We start from the raw sequence: 19,007 nt of genomic DNA, 5'->3' as shown, positions 1-19,007 counted from the left end.
GTGGCATAATTGCAAGTTACTCGCAGACACTACTAATCCATGGTTCAAAACACATGAATCTAGTAGTGTATCACAATAAATATTGAATCAAACTTAAGTTGCGGTCTGAAGCCCTGAGTTTTACTCGCATTTAAGACGCAGCCAGACAAAGAACATAAACTTCACCTGAATATGCCTCTCTCTTGATCAACACACACCTCTTTTAATTGCGGTCTTTAATTCAAAAGTACGTACTGATACATTACCATAGGTGCAAGGTAATTCAAAATTCTTATCTTCACACCTTTGATCTCAAGATTCTTATCAAGGGAATGCAAAAGTAGGTCATGTTCAACGTAGGATATATGTTGATGTGGCAGAATAATTAAGGAACATGGATCCCAACATTATTATGGGCAGTCTTACTCTTACACTAATGCTGCTTTATCATAGGCTAAGCGACAGTTACGTGACCAACTCTAATCTACTCAACACAAAACTTGTTTGAGTTGGATAAATAAAATTGAACAAAGGCAAAACGATTTTATTAATAAAAGTCAGATCTGGTACAAGATGTACCAATATGACCAGATACCAAACTGCCAAGTAAGCAGAATACAAGTAATACGAGCCCACGTCTAACATTAAAAATCCAAAACAGACACTTCCATACCATGCCTACGTACCCACCCCCCAATATCAATGTTAGCCTACACTCATTTTCTTTTTTAGTCAATTTTTTAATTTGGTATTATTAGACCTTTGTTTCTAAAACGGTTCAAAAATGGGTTAAATTTTAGATTTTCTTAAAAATGGTTTTATATTTTTAATTTGCGGATGTGGGCCGGTTCGTTTAATCTGTAGGCTAAACAACACGGTTGTGGACTTCCAAAAACAAAGTCCGTTTAAAATGTAAACTTAATGTTATTTTGAATAACAGTTACGTTGAGCTTAACTAGCTTTCTTTCTAAAGCATCAAGGGACTTGCTTCTAGTTTCTTATCTTGGAAAATAGGAAAATCCCGTTGAATGTGGTTTCAATGGGGAACCAAACACACTCTTATTGGGCAGGTTGCATGTTATGTGGGCAAACTTAGTCACATAACACATCCATTATTTGCTTAGTGCACCCCAAGTGCATTATGAATAAGGCAACCAATCCATAATAAAAAGCTCTACTTGTAAGTTTAATGCAGCAAATCTGTTTGTTTAAAAAAGACTAGCATTATTATAGGCCGTCGGTACAAAGAAGGAAAAGGCCAACAAAGGCCGAAGAAAAAGACCAATTTGGGCCTTAAAACCCACAGGGCGATGTTTGAGCCCAATTAAAACCCCTTTAGATATTCGATTTGGGAGCTGCAGCGCCAGCAACTACAAAGAACGAAGACGAGACATTAGCAGCGTTAAAAAAAGAGAGAAGAAAAATGCGAAAGTTCGATCCATGGCCCGTTTTCTTCAAGCGCGAGTGGAAACGCAACTGGCCCTTCCTCGTTGGATTCGCAGTCACCGGAGCTCTAATCACCAAACTTTCCCTTGGCCTTACCGGTAAAACCACCACTTCCATTTCTCTCTCTCTCTCTCTGATGAATTGAATTGCGTGTTTCCTTTTTATGTAATTGTAATTCACCGTCTCTTGTTTTTCGCAGAGGAAGAGGCTAAGAATTCCAAATTCGTTAAGGCGCACAAAAGGTAAACCCTATGCGCGTGTATTATTTCATTTTATGTTTCGGTTGTTTGATATTTGGTATGAGTGTGTCACTGGAGCTTGTAGATTTATTTTGTGTAGTTTTCCGAATTTTGATGTATTGGAAAATGATGAGTTCTATTTGATATTTTGTTGTACATATAAATGATACTTTATTATTGACTGTGGTAGCAATTCAAAGTGGCGAATAGAAAACAAATAATAAGAGATATGAAAATTCACTGACTTATTTCAATTATTCCTCTCCTCTCAATTTATCCAATTTGTACTGTTTACACTGGATAGATATTCTGACAGAATCTGTCCACATTGCATATCCTAATAATTCCAAGCAGAATTGGTAACCAACAATTACATCCCTAACTTTTCTCTAAATCTAGTTGGTTTCTTAACTCTTAGCAATTGAAACTTCTTCCTCAGTTTGCTGTTGACCTCAACTGTTGACCTGATGAGCTATTGTAGCATCTTGGTCTTGGTTGTTGCGCATTTCAATATCCTCCCATCCACTTCAACCTTGTGCTCAAGGTTGAGGTCAGGATAAGTAGAACCTATGCTATCCTCATCTTCCCATGTAGCTTCTTTGAAGCACAATGTTTGCCGTGATGGAATACCAGTAAATGCGTGCAAACTCCTCTATAACTTTTTTGGCACCAAATCTGGAGTTCTGAACCAATTTCCTCTCAAGCATCACATCAGAAGCAAGAACATTAAGAACATGCACTGAAGCTCAACATTTATGACCAACAGTATATTGTCGTCACAGTAAAAACACAGGCATTTTTCACGCCTTGCCTGAATTTGAGCCTGGGTCAATCTCTGAACAGTTTGCTTGGGTTGGCTAGGTGTGTTGGAAATGTGTGTGTTGTGCATAGACAGTAATGTATACTTGAGGGTGTGCAAATGCACCCCTTGACTCTGGTTCATTCCTCGCTAATTTGTCAAATGCTATGTATTAATTTTGAGATAAATAATACATTTGAATTTGTTTTTGCTTATGCTTTTGCTTCTTCATTTGAGTTTGAGTGCATTTGGGTTTGGATTTTGGATTTGCCTGATCCAACCTCTCAAGAACCCCGTCATACTCAATCCCAGATCTGACCAACAGTCCCTCCTGCAGTTGACTGATGTCTGTTATTGCTTGTCCAATCGATCATCCACAGACTGAGTGCATAGAAGCCATGAGATCTCAATGAAAGCACTAATTGATTTATTCCAACAATCCATCTCCTCTCATATCTTCATCCTATTTATACTGTTTGCACTGCATACCATAATAGAATTCTGTATGTATTGCATTTCCTAACAGAATTGGTAACCAAAAATTACATCCCTGACTATTCTCTAAATCTGGTTGGTTTATTAACTTCCAGCTTTGCTATGCTCTTAGCAATAAAAACCTCTTCCTCAGTTTGTTGTTGACCCAACTATTGACCTGATCAACTATGTTAGCATCCTGGTCTTGTTCAATGCTCATATCAGCCTCCATTTTCTGATATTCTGGACAGGAAAATAATTTCCGAGTTGATGGAAGCAAATTGTTTATAATTGGCACCTTTGGCTTATCACAAATGAAACTCATTATTGTCTTCAATTTGGCTTGAATGATAATCATTTGGCTTGAATTGAGGAATTATGAGCAATAACTTATCATTGTCTTTGATTCTACATTGTTTTTTATTTATATACCTGATTGTTTGTATGCTTTATCTGATTATCACATGTTCTTAGGCATGCATCTAAATTTATGGATTCTGATAATAGGACATTGTTTTGTTCATATTTATTCCAGGTGACTTCTGAATCGTGACATCTGCCTGGCTTTGCATTTTATGTTAGGTTTGTCAAGATTACTTTGCTTGACTTGATTTTATGGATTGTAATAACAGAAGAGAGATGCTCTAGATAGTCTCTCCAAGTCTGTATCCCATGTTCTTATTTTCAGTTTTGGAGGTTGTTTACCTAAATCTGGTTGAGAGAATCCACAATAAGTTAGTAATTTCTGATTTAAAAAGTTATTTCCTTCATTGTTAATACTTATCCTTGAGTTTCTCGTGTTATGCATCCAGCATAATCTTGAGGAAAATCGATGTCTTTAATGGTGTACGTTTTCCTTGCTAATATTTTTAACTATCCAGTTTTCACTTAGTAAGTATCTTGAGGGCATCTTATGACTACATTCATGAGGACCAACTGTTTTGCTTAGTTCACACTAAGCTGTTTTTTCAGAGTTAAAAACCTTCTTAATGCTGGATCCTGGAAGTGATCATATTGCCGACTTCATCCTTCTTCGTTTTTCTCGTGTTTTAAAGCCTAATCGAGTAGCAATCGTTTGTTTTGGAAAATTAAATGAAGAAAATAGATGATGGGCGAAACTTATGTGTATGTTATATGTACAACAAAGAATAGGATTAACAAGGAATCTGCACACTATATAACACGTATTAGTACATATATAATGAGAATAGTTCACATTTTCAAAATTTAAAGCATAGGACATACATAAATACTTGAGATTAAAAGTTAGTATTTACATAACCATTTAAAAAATTATATATCTTTAGTTTTTCAAATAGGGTTTACTTATTGTTTTCATTTTTTATGATTCTATATTCTATATATATCGACCATTGAATTGGGCTGCGGTTGGTCTTGGTGCAAAATGATAGTTTTCGCAAATTGATCAAGCCTACCTCCTTAACAATTTGCTAGCCTTTAATCTAGCAAGATGTTATTGAATCTACCACTTTTTTTTTTTACCAAAATGATTTTTTGGCAAGAAAATAATTCGCTATTGAATTTTCGCCAGTTTGTTTAACTCTGTTGACATCAAAAAGCATAATTGCGGTCACAGAAAATGTTTACTGACTGGCAATAATGTTGGAGGTATTAACTAGTTCACGAAACACATGCTTTCAGTTTCTAACCAACAAAAATAATTGTGTGAATTTGAGCAAAAAAATATAACTTCAGTAAGGGTTATTCTCTTTTCAAAGAAAAAAAAAGGTTTATTCTTTTTGGTCTTTAACCGTAGTAAGTTTACTGTCCGCATTTCTTCATTTAATATCGATAATGTCTTGTAATAGTATTCTTCAATCCTGCTAACTTTTCAGACTTTTAGAAATATTTTTTTGGCTTCTCTAAGGTGACAGGAGTACATTTCAGATAATAAAAATGCTATAATATCCATTAACTAGAAAATCAATGAGATTGTAATTAATTTTATAAACTAAGTAAATAAAAGTAACAATAAACAGATTAGAGTACCCATAAAAATTCCCATAAGACCGAAGAAAAAGAATTGTGGGATCACGATGAAAGCAAATCCAGTTGCACGTTGGGGGATTTACAGTACACGTATTATAACACGGTTGCCAATGTTAAAGCTTTAATTACCTGAAATCCATTAATTTTCACGAATCTTTGGCTCAATTAGATTGGATTAAGGATGTGTTTGGAAAAAACATGGATTCAATGTAACTCACGATTTTTCAATTCATTAATACACGTTTTTCTTTAGTTAAATGTTAATTAGTGTTCTTGGGACAATAGTTTAAGAATTAAAAGGAAAAAAATTATTGGAATGTACAAAATTATGTTGTTGCAAATGTGTGAATTGGAATATAATATCTTACAAAAGATAAACTAAATACTATCAACGGTTGAAATAGGTGACAACAACTTGTGTCAATTAATTAAACGATTCAGATTTAAATTTTGATTGATACTTGGATATAAAATAAATAATGTTGATAGAAAAATGTTTATCTTGTATGTGCTCTTAGTCCATGAAAAAAGTTAGTTACCATTTTCAACAAAAGCCACCTCACATCAATACCATCATTAAAAAAAAAAAAAAAAAAAACTATAAACTAAACACCCACTAAGCGGTTGCTTTATTCTTTGTCATTCCAATATCAATACAAGGGAAGTAACAGCTTGGTTTAAAGTATTCACCCTTTAAGCCATATATAATAAATAAATAAAGTAGATAGGCTTGCAAATTAAGTCAATTTTGAAAGGGCCAGAAAAAGGAAGAGAAGAGGCAATATGACAGGACCCTTTTTAATAAATTACTTGTGGCTATTAATCTACTATATTTTTAGACAAATATATTTGAATAGCAGTTAGCAGTTATGTTAGAGGCTTAGATTTAATTGCTAAACCGTGGATTATTATTTTAAAATTCGATGCATGAGTACCACCACATCTCACAGTAGGTATTCAAATTGAACCCACCTAATCTCATCTTTCCCAAAGCTACATACCAAATCCAATCACCTACTTAATTTTCAATTTGCTCTAAGCCTCTAACAATTGATTTTAGTTTTTGCATGATAAAACAAAGCTTAGGATCAGTCCGATCCATAAGAAAACCACTGAAACTTATTAAAACTTAAGACTGATGTAACATAGTGATAATTGTTAACTAATACAATGACCTCCATGGGCACAAGGCAATTAGTTTGTCATTTTTCACCTTTTTTTTTCCTTTCTCAACTGTTTCGCAACTATCAATAAACATGACAACTTTACAGTCAAAATATAGCTGCCAATGGGAGCCCTTCATTTCGTGGGCCAGCCTAGGTCTAGGGAGGTTGACTTTAAAAAATAATCATCTCCTTGTACGTGGAATCATTAGAATTTAGAACTATCCATTCACTGCTCCACAGCCTCCACTAAGCACATTAGAATTTATTAAACTTATTTTGCAAACAAAATATGATTAAGGCAACGATAGATAACAAATGACAATGGATGAAAAATTATATTCTTGCAATTCTTTTCTTGTCTTGTCTGCAATTAAGAGAGAAAAATAGGGAGAAATGTAAATAAGGTGAATGATCCAACAAAAACAAAGGAAAAAAAAATAAAATTTAAAGAAGTGCTGATAAAAAAAAGAAAAAAAATTAAACAATTATTCAATTACAGTTTATCATATCACAATTTATTATATATAATAAATTTATTAACTTATAAAATAATTATCTTAAAATAATTAAATAATAAATTATAATTAAATGAAAATATAAAATTATTTTATAAGGATCATTTAAATTTTAAAAATGAATAAATAATGAAACTCATGAAATTCAGCACAAGTAGCCAACGGTAGCAATGTCCCACCCTCATGTAAACAACCCAAAGTCGGTTGGTTGGTCCTAAAGCTAATTGAAGGACCCATCATCACGAATTGGTCATCAGTCGGTGATGCAGTTTCATAACATCACATCACACCGTACACGTGGCTTCACGGGAACAAAAGGGAGGCCCCGACCAGTTTTTTTCTTCAAAGATGACAAATTCTATTTAAAATTTAATTGAAATGTAATGAGCATCGTTTAATCATTTAATCATCTATCAATAATTGTAATAATTATTTTAAAAATTATATTTAAAGCGATTTTCAATTAAGTAATACTGAAGATATATTATAATTAAACTCTTCTATTTATTCAAAAAAATTTATAGAACTTTCTATTTTTATAAATGATTGTATAATTTTATCATACCAAAAAAATTCTCCTTTTTTCATTTTCCCACGTGGTTGTTTGTGCAACAAGTTAAGCAACGTGAAATGCAGCAGCAGGCCCTTGGTATATATAACCAGTATTTGAGCAAAAGTTAACTAAGCACAAAGCATTATCATTACTACTATAAGCTTATAGTTGAAATCTTTGAGCATAGAAAAAAGATGCCGATTTCTAGAATTGCCATTGGAAATCCTTCAGAGTTTGGCCAAGCGGATGCGCTTAAGGCTGCTCTTGCTGAGTTCATCTCAATGCTAATATTTGTCTTTGCAGGAGAAGGCTCTGGCATGGCATATAGTAAGGCCTTATTTATTTGTGCACAACTCTTCTTTTCCGAATTTTTTTTTATCGATAAATGTTAATTGTTAATTTTTTTTTAGCAAAAACCCGTCACCTTTCTCACCTTCTCCTTTTAGGCTTTTACCACTCATCCAAACTTATAATTCTTCTTCTCTCTGTCTTGTTTTCATTGACAATTTGAACCATGCAGTAACTCTATGAACTCTTTTGGGTGTTTTTGGCAGACAAACTCACAGACAATGGTTCGGCAACACCAGCTGGGGTGGTGGCAGCATCCCTGTCTCATGCATTTGCTCTTTTTGTTGCGGTCTCTGTTGGTGCTAACATCTCAGGTGGGCATGTTAACCCTGCTGTCACATTTGGTGCCTTTATTGGTGGCCACATATCCCTCCTCAGAGGCATTCTGTACTGGATTGCTCAGTTGCTTGGTTCTGTAGTTGCTTGCTTGCTCCTTAAATTTGCCACTGGTGGATTGGTAAGACTCTTTACATATATTTGTCCATGAGAAATGTTACTAACATACTTTGTGACAGTTTTTTTTATGGGGAAATATTAATTTATTAATTTATAGTTTTTTTTAGGAGGATCAAATTTATTACCTTTTCTTCCTTAGTCACTTAACTTATCTTATCTCCGTACTTTCTGATACTCTTGCTATTTGCTAACACACTCTACACGGTTAACTCAAATTTGTTAGAAATCACATTATTAAGTGGAACTCACTCCTTATTCAATGGACTTTACTCCTGATTTTCTAATTTTTAATAAATTTTAATCGGATACAAGAGACTACATAAGAAGTGTGTTGCTAGGATTACTCGTTTATTCATTCTAAAATGAATCAAGACATGCTAATTTTAGTGATATTTTTTTTTTGTGTGCGCGCTCATTGCAGGAAACATCTGCGTTCTCATTGTCTCCTGGGGTGGGAGCCGCAAATGCACTTGTTTTTGAGATTGTGATGACTTTTGGTTTGGTTTACACAGTGTATGCTACTGCAGTGGACCCAAAGAAGGGTAACCTTGGGATAATAGCTCCAATTGCAATTGGTTTCATTGTTGGTGCTAACATCTTGGCAGGTGGTGCCTTTGATGGTGCATCCATGAACCCAGCAGTTTCTTTTGGACCTGCTGTTGTTAGCGGGACATGGGCTAATCACTGGGTCTACTGGGTTGGCCCATTAATTGGTTCCGCTATTGCTGCCATTATATATGAGACTTTTTTCATCACCCCTAACTCTTATGAACATCTTCCTGTAACAGATTATTAGGACCTAAATTCCCTATTAGAGTTTAAAGTTGGGGGTCGGGGATGATGGTTCTTTGCTTCCCATGAAGTGCTTTGTTGTTTGCATTCCCTTGTTTTGATTTCTGTTACATTTCGTCTTGTTCTACAAGATCATTTACCAAGTAATTGCCACATTTAAACTTCGAAGTTTTAACCAAACTTTACATCCTCTTGTTCATATAAATGATCCTTTAAGGAGAGAATATATTTTATAATGCTTACTATCCAGAAGTTCATAACCATTAACAAATAACAACCAACTCAAAATGCAATATTTAAGAATAAGAATGAACTTAATTCATTTCATAAACAAGCTAAGCTACCATTATTAATCAACACTAGTTATTATTGTATATATCAAATTATCAATATAAACTTATGGGGCAGAAATCTTTACAGAATGTGTAAGAACGATCTTTTTAATAAGAAAATACGCATTTGATTTTCACTATGCGTAAAAAAATTCTTAATCTAGCGATAGTCACGCACACGAGCTCTGATTCAATGAGTTAAAAGCCACTCATAGTCTATAACTTAAGACCAAATAAAAATAAAAATAAAAGACAATATATTACAAATCACGGTCTTTCTTCTAACTACTACCATCTTAATCATAATCGAAAGCAACAATTCCATTATTTGGCAGTTGGCACTCTTATCTTGTCAAGAAAAAAAAAATAGTAGCAAATAAATAAATTTTGAACGAGTGTCTCCGAAAGTTATTAATTTTTTTTCACAAAATACTTCGTGTGTGGAACTAAAATTACAAGTTCGGAAGTTCAATAATCAATTCAATGACTCCATTCACTGACCAAGATGAATGGAGTTTTGTAAAGCTCCTCATGCCCTTTTCTTGTCATGGCGTTTATATAGTTTTGTACGTCGTTGCTTGAACATATGCAGGTAAAGTTTGAACCAGAGAAATGGATAAACTATAAGTACCACCTGAATGACAGAAATGGAGCATAAATTAAAAGAATAAACAATTCACGGATGTAGATAAGTTACAAATAGACAAAATTGAATTGAAAAGGAACAAAAGGGCATTTGATATACAGCAAACAACCAGTTTCAGTCAGTTCCCAACACTAAGGTGCATTTGGAAGAGCTTATGTACAGTTCATTTGGACTTATCTTATGGCATCAACACTTGTGTAAGTTTATGACATAAGTACCTGTATAAATGTTAGGAAAAACTTATAAAAATAACTTATGATATATTCATAGTTATTTTGAGTTTATTTCAATAAGTTCTCCAAAATAATTTATGAAGGCAGCAAAAGCTTATAGGCAATTAGTTAATCTTATTTCTTCTTTAATTGTAAAAATAACTTATGCTAAATGCTTATATGATAAGCCCTAATTGAACAAGAACTTGGGGCCTGTTTGGGTAAATAGCTCAACTAAGCAGTTATTGATTAAGTGCTTATTATATAACTGTTTATATATAAGTTGTTTCCATAAACAAAGATATAATGTTAAACATTTTTCAAATAAGTTCTAAGTGGTTTTTCTAAACTATCCTAAAGAGTTTATTGAAATAAGTGGGGAAAAAAACAGCTTATGAACAGATCATAAGCTCTCCCAAACACAAGTACTTGTAAAATTGAGTTTAAGTAAGTTCTTCCAAACACATCCTTAAGTAAGCTCTTGACCCAAATGCATAGACGCAACTATTTTTAAGCTTTCTTTTCTTATTTATATGTTTTTCCTCTCTTGTTTCCGGAAATCAATGGCCCAATCAATAGGAGAAGCAAAAAACCCATAAATAATTGATGTCAACTACCAGATCCGTTAGAGATTATGGGTTATTGATTACTTATACCTTAAGGAAATCATAATAGCTAAATGGGAGGCTTGAAAAGGAATCTGCATAGAGATTCTTCTCCTTTATAACTGGAAGAGCCTGGTACATAGCCCATACTGCATTATACCAACAGATCAGTTACTTTATGAAAGGGAAGGTGATGACATTTGATTAAGAAAGGAATGGGTGAGAAGTCAAGCATAATAGTAAAAATCAATTTAAAATTCATTCAAAAACAAAAATTAGAGGTAGAGGGGAGATATTGATTTATGAACTCACTTTCACCAGGACCCACTCCCAAAGGATACAGCACAATAAACGCAGTGTACCTAATTAAAGGATAAAGCAATAAGCATATACTTGAAAAGAGTGTTCTATTAATATAATAGAAGATATTAACCTTATATTTCTACAACTTTAGAGAATATGGTATAAGATAGAAAAATACCTGAGATAGGTCATCCAAGAAGGACAATTTCCCAAACAACCGAAAGCATAATGTGAATATCTAATGACCTGCATCTCCAAAGATTGCGGTCCCAGTCATCTTTCTTACTTGGAAAATGACCATGTTATATTTCTTTTATACCATAATTTTCATGGATTGCAGACATAACACAGCATTAGTGCGGTAGAAGGAAAAAAAACCAGGCTACAGTACACCATAAACAAACCAGATATTCTATTTAAAAGAAACAAAAATAATAGGAAACCTATATTACACTATATAATAGATAACCTAGGAGTTAAAAAAAAGGTTTGGGAACATTAAAGGACAACTCAAATTCAGATCATACTAAAAAATCTGTTGAAAAGTTAACCTAGAAGTCATTTTCCTATTATTGCTCTACTAAAAACATCATAATAGACATTATCAACAATGTCTCTTTTTTCGGTGTGATACTTACATGAGTATGTAACATTACATATCATGAATTGCAGCTTTAAACAAGAAGGTAATGCTAGAAAACTAAATGAACTACATTCAATAAAAACAAATAAACAAATTACCTCCCCCATGCTCCATGCAAGAAAAGTGATAAAAACTGAAGGTAATTCCTGAAGCTACAGAAAACATGGAACAAAAGGCCAAAGTTAGCATCAGTATCTGATTGTCAATCATTGCATACACGAGTAAACTTTCAGATTAGTCCTCAAGATTTAAGGGTAATGCATTTCAGTCCCTAAGATTTTAAAAAATCTCTATTAATTCAGATTAGTCCCTGACTTTACAAAAAATCACTTATGTTAGTCTTATCTTACTATATTTTTTAAAAGAACTAAAGTAAATATCATTTTATAAAGTTACAAACTAAACTAACTAGAGAGTTATAAGGTTAACTTGATGATTAAAGGAAGAAGGGGGGAAGGAGAGGTTGTGGTTCGAGTCCCTCCCACTAATAAACACTAAGAAACAATCATTTGCCGATTTAAAAAAAAAGACTAAACTAGCTTAGGAATTTTAAAATCTAGACTAAAGTGTTCAACCTAAACAATTTCAAAAACTCATGTAGGGCTTCATTCCATGACCAAGAGCATGTGAAAATGAAAGTGACCAGAAATGGCATTACATTATTTAAATGAATCTTGCCAACACATGTCGCACTTACAGAATAAAATAAACAAACATTAAACCAAAAATGTAACACTTTCCATTTTAGTGCTATATAGATATATATGGCAACACTAAAAGACAAGAACTGAAAGTGAGACATAAAACCTCATCAAGTTTCCTAACAATGGCAAGCACAAAGTGCGTCCTTCCTCCCCATTGCATAAGAGGAAGCAAAACCCCGCTGGGCACAATGCCTGAAATTCATTCCACCACAAAAAAAAAAAAAAAAAAAAACGTGAACATTGCTTCTTAAATTTTAAACGTGTTCTACTAGCAGAACAATTCAATCTCAATCGCAGAAGTAAAACTCACCAATGGCTCCGTGTATAACTTCCAAGAATGCAGCGCATTGCAGAAAACCTTGCAGAAATACCAAAGCAGAGCAATTATCAAACACGATAAAAAAAATTATGTTTAATTACTAATTTGATCCCTATTATTTTAATCCATTTTAGCCTCAGACCGTTAGTTACGGGTTGACTAGAGATAAGGCCAAGTAGTGTATATAAATTTTTTTATCGACAAATATTAGTTGTTAGTTAATTTGTATATAAGTTTTTTTATCACAAATATTAGTTGTTAGTTAATTTGTTAGCAGAGGAAATTGGAAAGTGCCATCTCTCCCCTTTTCCTTCTCCCTTCACCATTAGGCCAACTTTATATTTCCCTGGCAAGTTAGTTTTGTGGGTTTACCCAAATTATAATGAATAAAACGACTAAAAACAAAATAAGCTGTGCGTGTTTATCACAAATCACAATGTATTGAATAATTGAATTGCGAAAAGGGTAGTTTAGGAATGAACTGACAGATTAAGCTGGCGGCGGAAGCATAGGTTCCTTTGATGGATGCAGTGACGAGAAGATTGTACAAAATCTTAGTTAAGGAAATCGTCCTGCGAGAGAGAAATAAGAGAGTGAGTAATTAAAAAAGAAAGAGATGAAGCCTCAAGGATTGTATTGTACGGTACCATACCATCCAATGGCCTGAAAGGAGTTGTAAGCGAGAAGATAGAGTGTAGAGATACGAGACATTCTCTCTCAATTTCTCGTTTATGCTTAGGAAATTATGGATAACTGGATTAGGATATGCTCATTTCATTTCCTCTTCGTCTTCGCTGCAACCTCAATATGATATGGGTATATGCCTTAATTGCTTAGTAAAGTCGCGGCCCACCCCGTTACCAACCTATGCCATGGGTTCACTTGTACTTTTTATGTATTTTTCTCATAAATAGTTTCTATAAAACGCAATTTAATTCGAGATATAATGAAAAATATTTTCCTAATTTTATCTGTTCATTTTAATAGTTAGAAAAACATATGAATTGCTTTTTCTGATGCGATCTTTGTTGTTTATGAGCGAAAATTAAATAAGTAGAATGATAATAATATTTTAAGTTTTCAAATAGTAATGATTCGATGGATGACAATGGGTTTGGTCATCACAATTAGATATGTAACAAATAAAAGCCAGGTTTTTGTGATTTGCATAAAAAGAACAAAATATTGATGAATCCTACCATAGTCTCTAGGATATCATTCGTCAATTTTTTTTATATAAATTAATCATCTTTTATTTCTTTTCTCTCAAACTAAATAACACAAAATTTAATCATTTTTCACTCATATTATATAAATTAATCATCTTTTATTTCTTTTCATATTATTCTTGTAATGGATCTCTTTATAGTATGAAGTTATGGATTAATTTAAATTGTAAATGTTGAGCAAGTCAACACTACTTATGTGTATAATTTTAAAATGCATTCGTGAAAAATGAATCACTCTTCAATTCAAAATAAGATTACGGCATTACTACATCAAAACTAGATAATATTATCATTGAGAAATATTAGGTCTCATGTCAAGAAATTCAATACATCTGACACTTTTATACCTTAATTTATCTAGCAATATATTTGAATGTACGTCCATCCAATATCAACGCGGATCACACTCATGAGGCAAGAATAAGCAGCTTTTGCATCTTTTGTACGAATTTAATGTGAAAAACATTAAAATACGCCCCCTCAAAAATATAATTAATTAAAATACATGTGTCTGTGAATTGAATCCAAACACACAATAACTGAAACAAATTTCGAACAATACAATTCAAAATTCAATCAAAGTTATCAGTCTCATCTCAAGTGGATGGAATTTCTTTATAAAGAATTGAAGTACTCTTATAATTAATGTTTAAGTTTGATTGTTACTAGTATGTTTTTTATCATTGGATGATACGTAAGTGCTCCTATTTACAAAGATAATTATAAAAAAAATGTTACTGTTAGGTCAATTTTAACAAAAAATCGTGATAAGTGGTGTCCAGTTCAGCTTAGAAGTGCGTCTTCTTTAATCTAATTTTCCAGTTTAATCGAAGTACTGAAAGTAGACTATTTAAGTCAGGACTAGAAGAAAAAAATATCTACTTCTTGGTTCTAAATAATTAATATAACTAAAGTTCGAATCTATAATTTATAACAAATGTTTAGACTGTTATTGAAAAAGTTTTGACACGTGTTGTTTTATGAAAAAATGTCTCCCCAGTACATTTCTTTAATATAACTATTTTTTATTTATATTAAATTTTACTTTAAAATGTTTTTATATGAAAATTTAGTTATTTATATTTAATTTTAAATTTAAGTAATTGTATTTTAAATTCCAATAATGAATATAAAATCTAAATGGGTGAATTCACGTGATTTTGATTTTATTAATTATATTAACAAATTTAATATTATTTCCTTTTTTGAATTTAAATATTCATGTACTGACTATATTTGTTTCCCTTCGCATTTGTCGTTATACACCAAGAGTAATGTAATCCAAAAATAAAAAAGAAACGTAAGGAACGTGAGCTACGCGATGTTAAAAAAATAAAGTTGCCATAAAAAGCCATTAGGCCGTGTGGCATAAAGTTGGCACACTTAATTTTTGCCGCAACAATTTCTCTTAGGAAAAAAAGTAACGAAACATACTTCGAATTCCTAACAAATTTAATGATTTAAAATATATTTAATTTCTACCTCATTAATAATTTTAAAATTCAAAAATCAATTTAACACATAACATCTTGAAAATCAAGTGTGATGTAACCTCTTCTATTGTTGCATTAACATGGTATATTATTACAAATCACTCTCATCAAACAAAATCAGCAAGCTCCAATAACACTTGTATAATCAATTAATTAAAAAATAAAATATTTATTATAAAAATCATGAAAGAATATTAAAAATATTATAAACAACATAGTTTTACACATCTCAATTAAAATGTTTCTTTTCTAAATTTTTTAATTAATGTGTCATGACACTCATTTATCTCTTGAAAAATATAATCGAAAATTAATTAAGATGCAAAATTATTTTCCCATAATAAACTAGAACCATAAGTTTATTAATGCGCAAAGTTGACTTCTGCTCGATCCATGTGTCGTGCATCTTATACGGTTCTGATTGGAAAGGTGTGTATAGATTATTCACGCATTAGCAGCTAGTGGCTGATATTAATTTAATATAATTAAAAATGAAAGTGCTATAATTGATAGGCATCCATTCAAATTAGATTAAAACTTGAATTTGCATAAGTGCTTGATGTATATTTTACATAATTCAGAACATAACCACTTTCCCTATTGGATGTTTCTTTAAAGTAAAACCACAAACACATTTTGACATAGACTACAGTTACATTTGAGATCGATTACAGCTGTGTCACACTATGGAGGACCATGCCGAAAGCTCAAAGATACTATGCTGTACAGGTTAACACTTAAGCCTTCTTATTGTGACAGATGGCACACACATAAGAACAAAATATTGATAATTTTTTAAGGACAAAAGAAAAAAAGAATCTCCTGATTAGCCAGTTAGAAATGCGTTCCCTTGTTCATAGTAAGGAAAATATTGGTCACTTAGTGTAGGGAATAACATCTTATTACTTTCTTCTTCATCCATCACCCATAAGGGTTGAGAAGAAATGTTGTACTGATCCCATGATGGTGGAGAAGGCATAATCATTGGTGGTGGTGGACAAGAGAAGTTGCATCCCTCTTCACTATGCCCTTCATAGACAGGTTGAAGATTATTATTATAAATGTTGTTCTCTTCTTCTGACATAATATCTTTCCATATATCATCCATGGAGTACCCCTTTTCACCACCAATTAAACCCATCATCATGCCATCATCATATCCACCTGTGTCATAACAACTCTCTTCTCCAACCTCTTTGGAAGCATGTGAATCCACAACATGGTTGTTTGAGGACAGTGAAGATTGACAACTAGAAGAAACAGGCGATGCTGCTGATGCATGCTTTTTCTCTTGAGCCTTCTTTTTCCTCATGTGAGTCCTCCAATAATTCTTAATCTCATTGTCAGTTCGCCCTGGTAGCCTGCGAGCAATTCTTGACCATCTGCAAAGGAATCATCAAAGTAATTAAGGAAAAAAATTCAAAGTAACTAATTAACAAAATAAGGTGTCAAACGATCTAGCTCAATGTATATAAATTATTATAAATCTTTTGATATCCTATTCTATATAAAAAAAAAAAAACATAAGACAAAGAACTAATTAATACTAATAGTACTGTATGGTAGGAAAAAATTAATTAAAATTATGAGTGATGATGATTGGAAGGTAGGTAGCTTATAGTTTAATTATTTCTGCATGGTTCTCAAACCTATTTCCCCATTTGGAATGAAGGTCCATGACGAGGTGTTCTTCTTGGGGTGTGAGCTTCCCTCGTTTGAGATCGGGGTGGAGGTAATTAACCCACCGTAACCTGCAACTCTTACCTGTTCTATTCAAACCTACAACAAAGTGAGGTGGTTAAAGGGGTGCTTCATGTATAACTTAGCATGTCCAAATATTCATACCTATTTACAGTCTCCCTCCACCTTCAAACCTGATACCTTTGCTATAAAGTCCCATCTACGATCTCCAAACATGTTAACAAAATACACTAATTTGTAGTCCTCCTGTTCTGTCCAGGGACCCCTTCGGATTTCTTGTTGAACCATTTTTTTTCTGCCAAGTGTAGGGAAGAGTATTTGTTGCTACTTTAATTCTTTACTTGATAGAAGACTTACGGAGACCTATGCGGGTACTAGTGGTATTTATATGTGGTTTTCTCACTATTCACATTCTATAAGGTGTATTTTTATAATAAGCAAGCTTGCATATCCACCGTTCATGTGGTGCACGCATGCACATTCAACATTTGCTATGGGCAATGATCTGGATGGTGATGTCACCTATTACAAAGGATATAATTAAATAAATAGTATCAAGGGAAGGGAATAGATCAATCTTTCAATGTAACTTTTCGGGATTGCTTTGATTTGCACCATCATCACCGAGTGCTAATTAATCATTATTCATCGTAGGTTTGCCATGGTTGATGTAACAAATTTACTATTTTGGATTCATTATCAGTTTAACAAGTAGTGGTTTTGTATCAATTAGGAATTAGGAAAGTTGGCTAATATCATTTAATTTTATTAATTAAATTAAAAAGTAATTTTTTTCTTAAGTGTCTTTGATTAAAACTTAATATAAGAAATAAAAAAGAGTTTAGAAATAAAATCTCAATCAATTGAAGAATATTTTTAAATTAATAGAATGAGAGTAAGATTTGATAATATTTGTGTAAAATACTAAAATATGAGTTTCGGAAGAAGAAAAATTGCAAAGGTGAGTTTAGAGTGAACTGAGTTATACTTAGTTGAAAATAATTAATAATGTACATTGAGTAAAAAGGTAAGGAATTATATAATGAATCCCATAACATGAATGGGTGGAGAGAAATGACTCTAGGAAGCAACTTGGTGTTTTCTTATACAATTTGATCAATTGATGCGCTTCTTGACTTTAGAAAAGAGGAGGCCCAGGTTTTTCTATAGGAGAGAGTCGAAGTAGACAAATCAAATTTTAAAAGTGGAGAATAGGAAGAAATCATTGAGATGTTTTATATATAGGCGATCTTTACTTATAATACAAAGTGAAAATCCCAAAAACTATTATTAATATTAATTCAGATGAAAAATTGTCACTCGTATTGTACTATACAAATAACAAATGTTGGCCTGGTGTCCCAGCAACCAACCGGATTTACGATTTTGTCGGTCCACTTTAGGCTCTTCAATTCCATTTCGGGAAAATAAATAATTCGCAACGTGAATAAATTAAATAAAATAGAATCAAAGCCCTTAGGATGCTATGGAGTGTGGAGTGGATTTAAACTTTAAAGGTGTTAGATTAGATGTGCCTATGCATGTGCCCCGCCAAGCTAGGGAAAAAATAGATAAAAGAATCAGAAGAAAATGTTTGTTTCGAATTTGGCATTTGTAGGAATGTTTTCCATTTGATTTGATTCACTTTTGTTAAATATAGATGTCGTTAACTAACAGTTCATAATGCTTCTCGTGGAAAATCAAGGTTGATGATATAAATAAAAAAGTTATAGAATTATATATGTTTTTATTTTTAATACATATTTAAATTTTGTTTATTTTTTAATATAATTATTTTTTGTATTTATTTTTTGATATTTGAAAAGTTTTGCTTTAGGTATTTATCGCCAATTAAATGATAATGTATCCGTTAAATATTTAATGATGTGATTTGTGTCACTTCAAAATTATCAATATTTGTTTAGAAGTCGGTCATTATTATTTTGCAATTATAATTATAATTTATGATGGTTATAGCCGGTCAAAGTCAACTAAAATTTCGGGTGACGGATCCTTCCTGATGCTAATCCATATCCCTTCACC

The 19,007-nt window shown here is 32.4% G+C and overlaps 4 protein-coding genes across 5 annotated transcripts; 2 read left to right on the top strand and 2 right to left on the bottom strand.

Moving 5' to 3' along the window:
* Positions 1–1,332: 1,332 nt before the first annotated feature.
* LOC114374457 lies at positions 1,333–3,786 on the top strand. 2 transcript variants are annotated; one of them, XR_003658568.1, is made up of 3 exons: positions 1,333–1,523; positions 1,625–1,667; positions 3,473–3,786. XR_003658568.1 is itself a non-coding variant. In XM_028332098.1 (2 exons), the coding sequence occupies exons 1-2, from the start codon at positions 1,403–1,405 to the stop codon at positions 1,669–1,671; spliced, it is 168 nt and encodes a 55-aa protein (XP_028187899.1). In that variant the 5' UTR covers positions 1,333–1,402. The 2 variants fall into 2 exon arrangements, 1 of the variants encoding a protein (XP_028187899.1); XM_028332098.1 differs by lacking the exon at positions 3,473–3,786 and having other exon boundaries at positions 1,625–1,671.
* Positions 3,787–7,295: 3,509 nt separating this feature from the next.
* Positions 7,296–8,962, top strand: LOC114376729 (aquaporin TIP1-3-like). Its single transcript, XM_028334972.1, has 3 exons — positions 7,296–7,508; positions 7,736–7,986; positions 8,407–8,962. Exons 1-3 carry the CDS (start codon positions 7,376–7,378, stop codon positions 8,779–8,781), a joined length of 759 nt encoding a protein of 252 aa, XP_028190773.1. The 5' UTR covers positions 7,296–7,375; the 3' UTR covers positions 8,782–8,962.
* A 361-nt stretch (positions 8,963–9,323) lies between these two features.
* On the bottom strand, positions 9,324–13,407 carry LOC114376730 (very-long-chain (3R)-3-hydroxyacyl-CoA dehydratase 2). Its single transcript, XM_028334973.1, has 9 exons — positions 13,194–13,407; positions 13,028–13,113; positions 12,533–12,580; positions 12,326–12,414; positions 11,617–11,670; positions 11,054–11,121; positions 10,885–10,934; positions 10,624–10,721; positions 9,324–9,743 (listed from the first exon to the last, which is right to left on the bottom strand). Exons 1-9 carry the CDS (start codon positions 13,250–13,252, stop codon positions 9,639–9,641), a joined length of 657 nt encoding a protein of 218 aa, XP_028190774.1. The 5' UTR covers positions 13,253–13,407; the 3' UTR covers positions 9,324–9,638.
* A 2,362-nt stretch (positions 13,408–15,769) lies between these two features.
* LOC114377130 (transcription factor MYB59-like) lies at positions 15,770–17,333 on the bottom strand. Its single transcript, XM_028335532.1, has 3 exons — positions 17,117–17,333; positions 16,913–17,042; positions 15,770–16,645 (listed from the first exon to the last, which is right to left on the bottom strand). Exons 1-3 carry the CDS (start codon positions 17,250–17,252, stop codon positions 16,090–16,092), a joined length of 822 nt encoding a protein of 273 aa, XP_028191333.1. The 5' UTR covers positions 17,253–17,333; the 3' UTR covers positions 15,770–16,089.
* Between the last annotated feature and the right edge of the window lie 1,674 nt (positions 17,334–19,007).

This window comes from Glycine soja, chromosome 11, assembly GCF_004193775.1.
Source record: "Glycine soja cultivar W05 chromosome 11, ASM419377v2, whole genome shotgun sequence".
NCBI lineage: Eukaryota > Viridiplantae > Streptophyta > Magnoliopsida > Fabales > Fabaceae > Glycine > Glycine soja.
Note: the sequence above shows the minus strand (reverse complement) of the source record. Positions and strands in the feature narration are given on the sequence as shown.

What these genes read in the sequence shown, in the direction of transcription:
- LOC114374457 (XM_028332098.1), top strand. Translation starts at nt 1,403, where the DNA reads ATGCGAAAGTTCGATCCATGGCCCGTTTTCTTCAAGCGCGAGTGGAAA. An exon ending in ACTTTCCCTTGGCCTTACCG is followed by an intron (nt 1,524 to 1,624) that starts GTAAAACCACCA and finishes TGTTTTTCGCAG; the next exon opens with AGGAAGAGGCTAAGAATTCC.
- LOC114376729 (XM_028334972.1), top strand. Translation starts at nt 7,376, where the DNA reads ATGCCGATTTCTAGAATTGCCATTGGAAATCCTTCAGAGTTTGGCCAA. An exon ending in AGGCTCTGGCATGGCATATA is followed by an intron (nt 7,509 to 7,735) that starts GTAAGGCCTTAT and finishes TGTTTTTGGCAG; the next exon opens with ACAAACTCACAGACAATGGT. An exon ending in AATTTGCCACTGGTGGATTG is followed by an intron (nt 7,987 to 8,406) that starts GTAAGACTCTTT and finishes CGCTCATTGCAG; the next exon opens with GAAACATCTGCGTTCTCATT.
- LOC114376730 (XM_028334973.1), bottom strand. Translation starts at nt 13,252, where the DNA reads ATGTCTCGTATCTCTACACTCTATCTTCTCGCTTACAACTCCTTTCAG. An exon ending in TCCTTTCAGGCCATTGGATG is followed by an intron (nt 13,114 to 13,193) that starts GTATGGTACCGT and finishes TCTCTCTCGCAG; the next exon opens with GACGATTTCCTTAACTAAGA. An exon ending in TTCCGCCGCCAGCTTAATCT is followed by an intron (nt 12,581 to 13,027) that starts GTCAGTTCATTC and finishes TATTTCTGCAAG; the next exon opens with GTTTTCTGCAATGCGCTGCA.
- LOC114377130 (XM_028335532.1), bottom strand. Translation starts at nt 17,252, where the DNA reads ATGGTTCAACAAGAAATCCGAAGGGGTCCCTGGACAGAACAGGAGGAC. An exon ending in TTTGAAGGTGGAGGGAGACT is followed by an intron (nt 17,043 to 17,116) that starts GTAAATAGGTAT and finishes ACTTTGTTGTAG; the next exon opens with GTTTGAATAGAACAGGTAAG. An exon ending in CATTCCAAATGGGGAAATAG is followed by an intron (nt 16,646 to 16,912) that starts GTTTGAGAACCA and finishes ATTCCTTTGCAG; the next exon opens with ATGGTCAAGAATTGCTCGCA.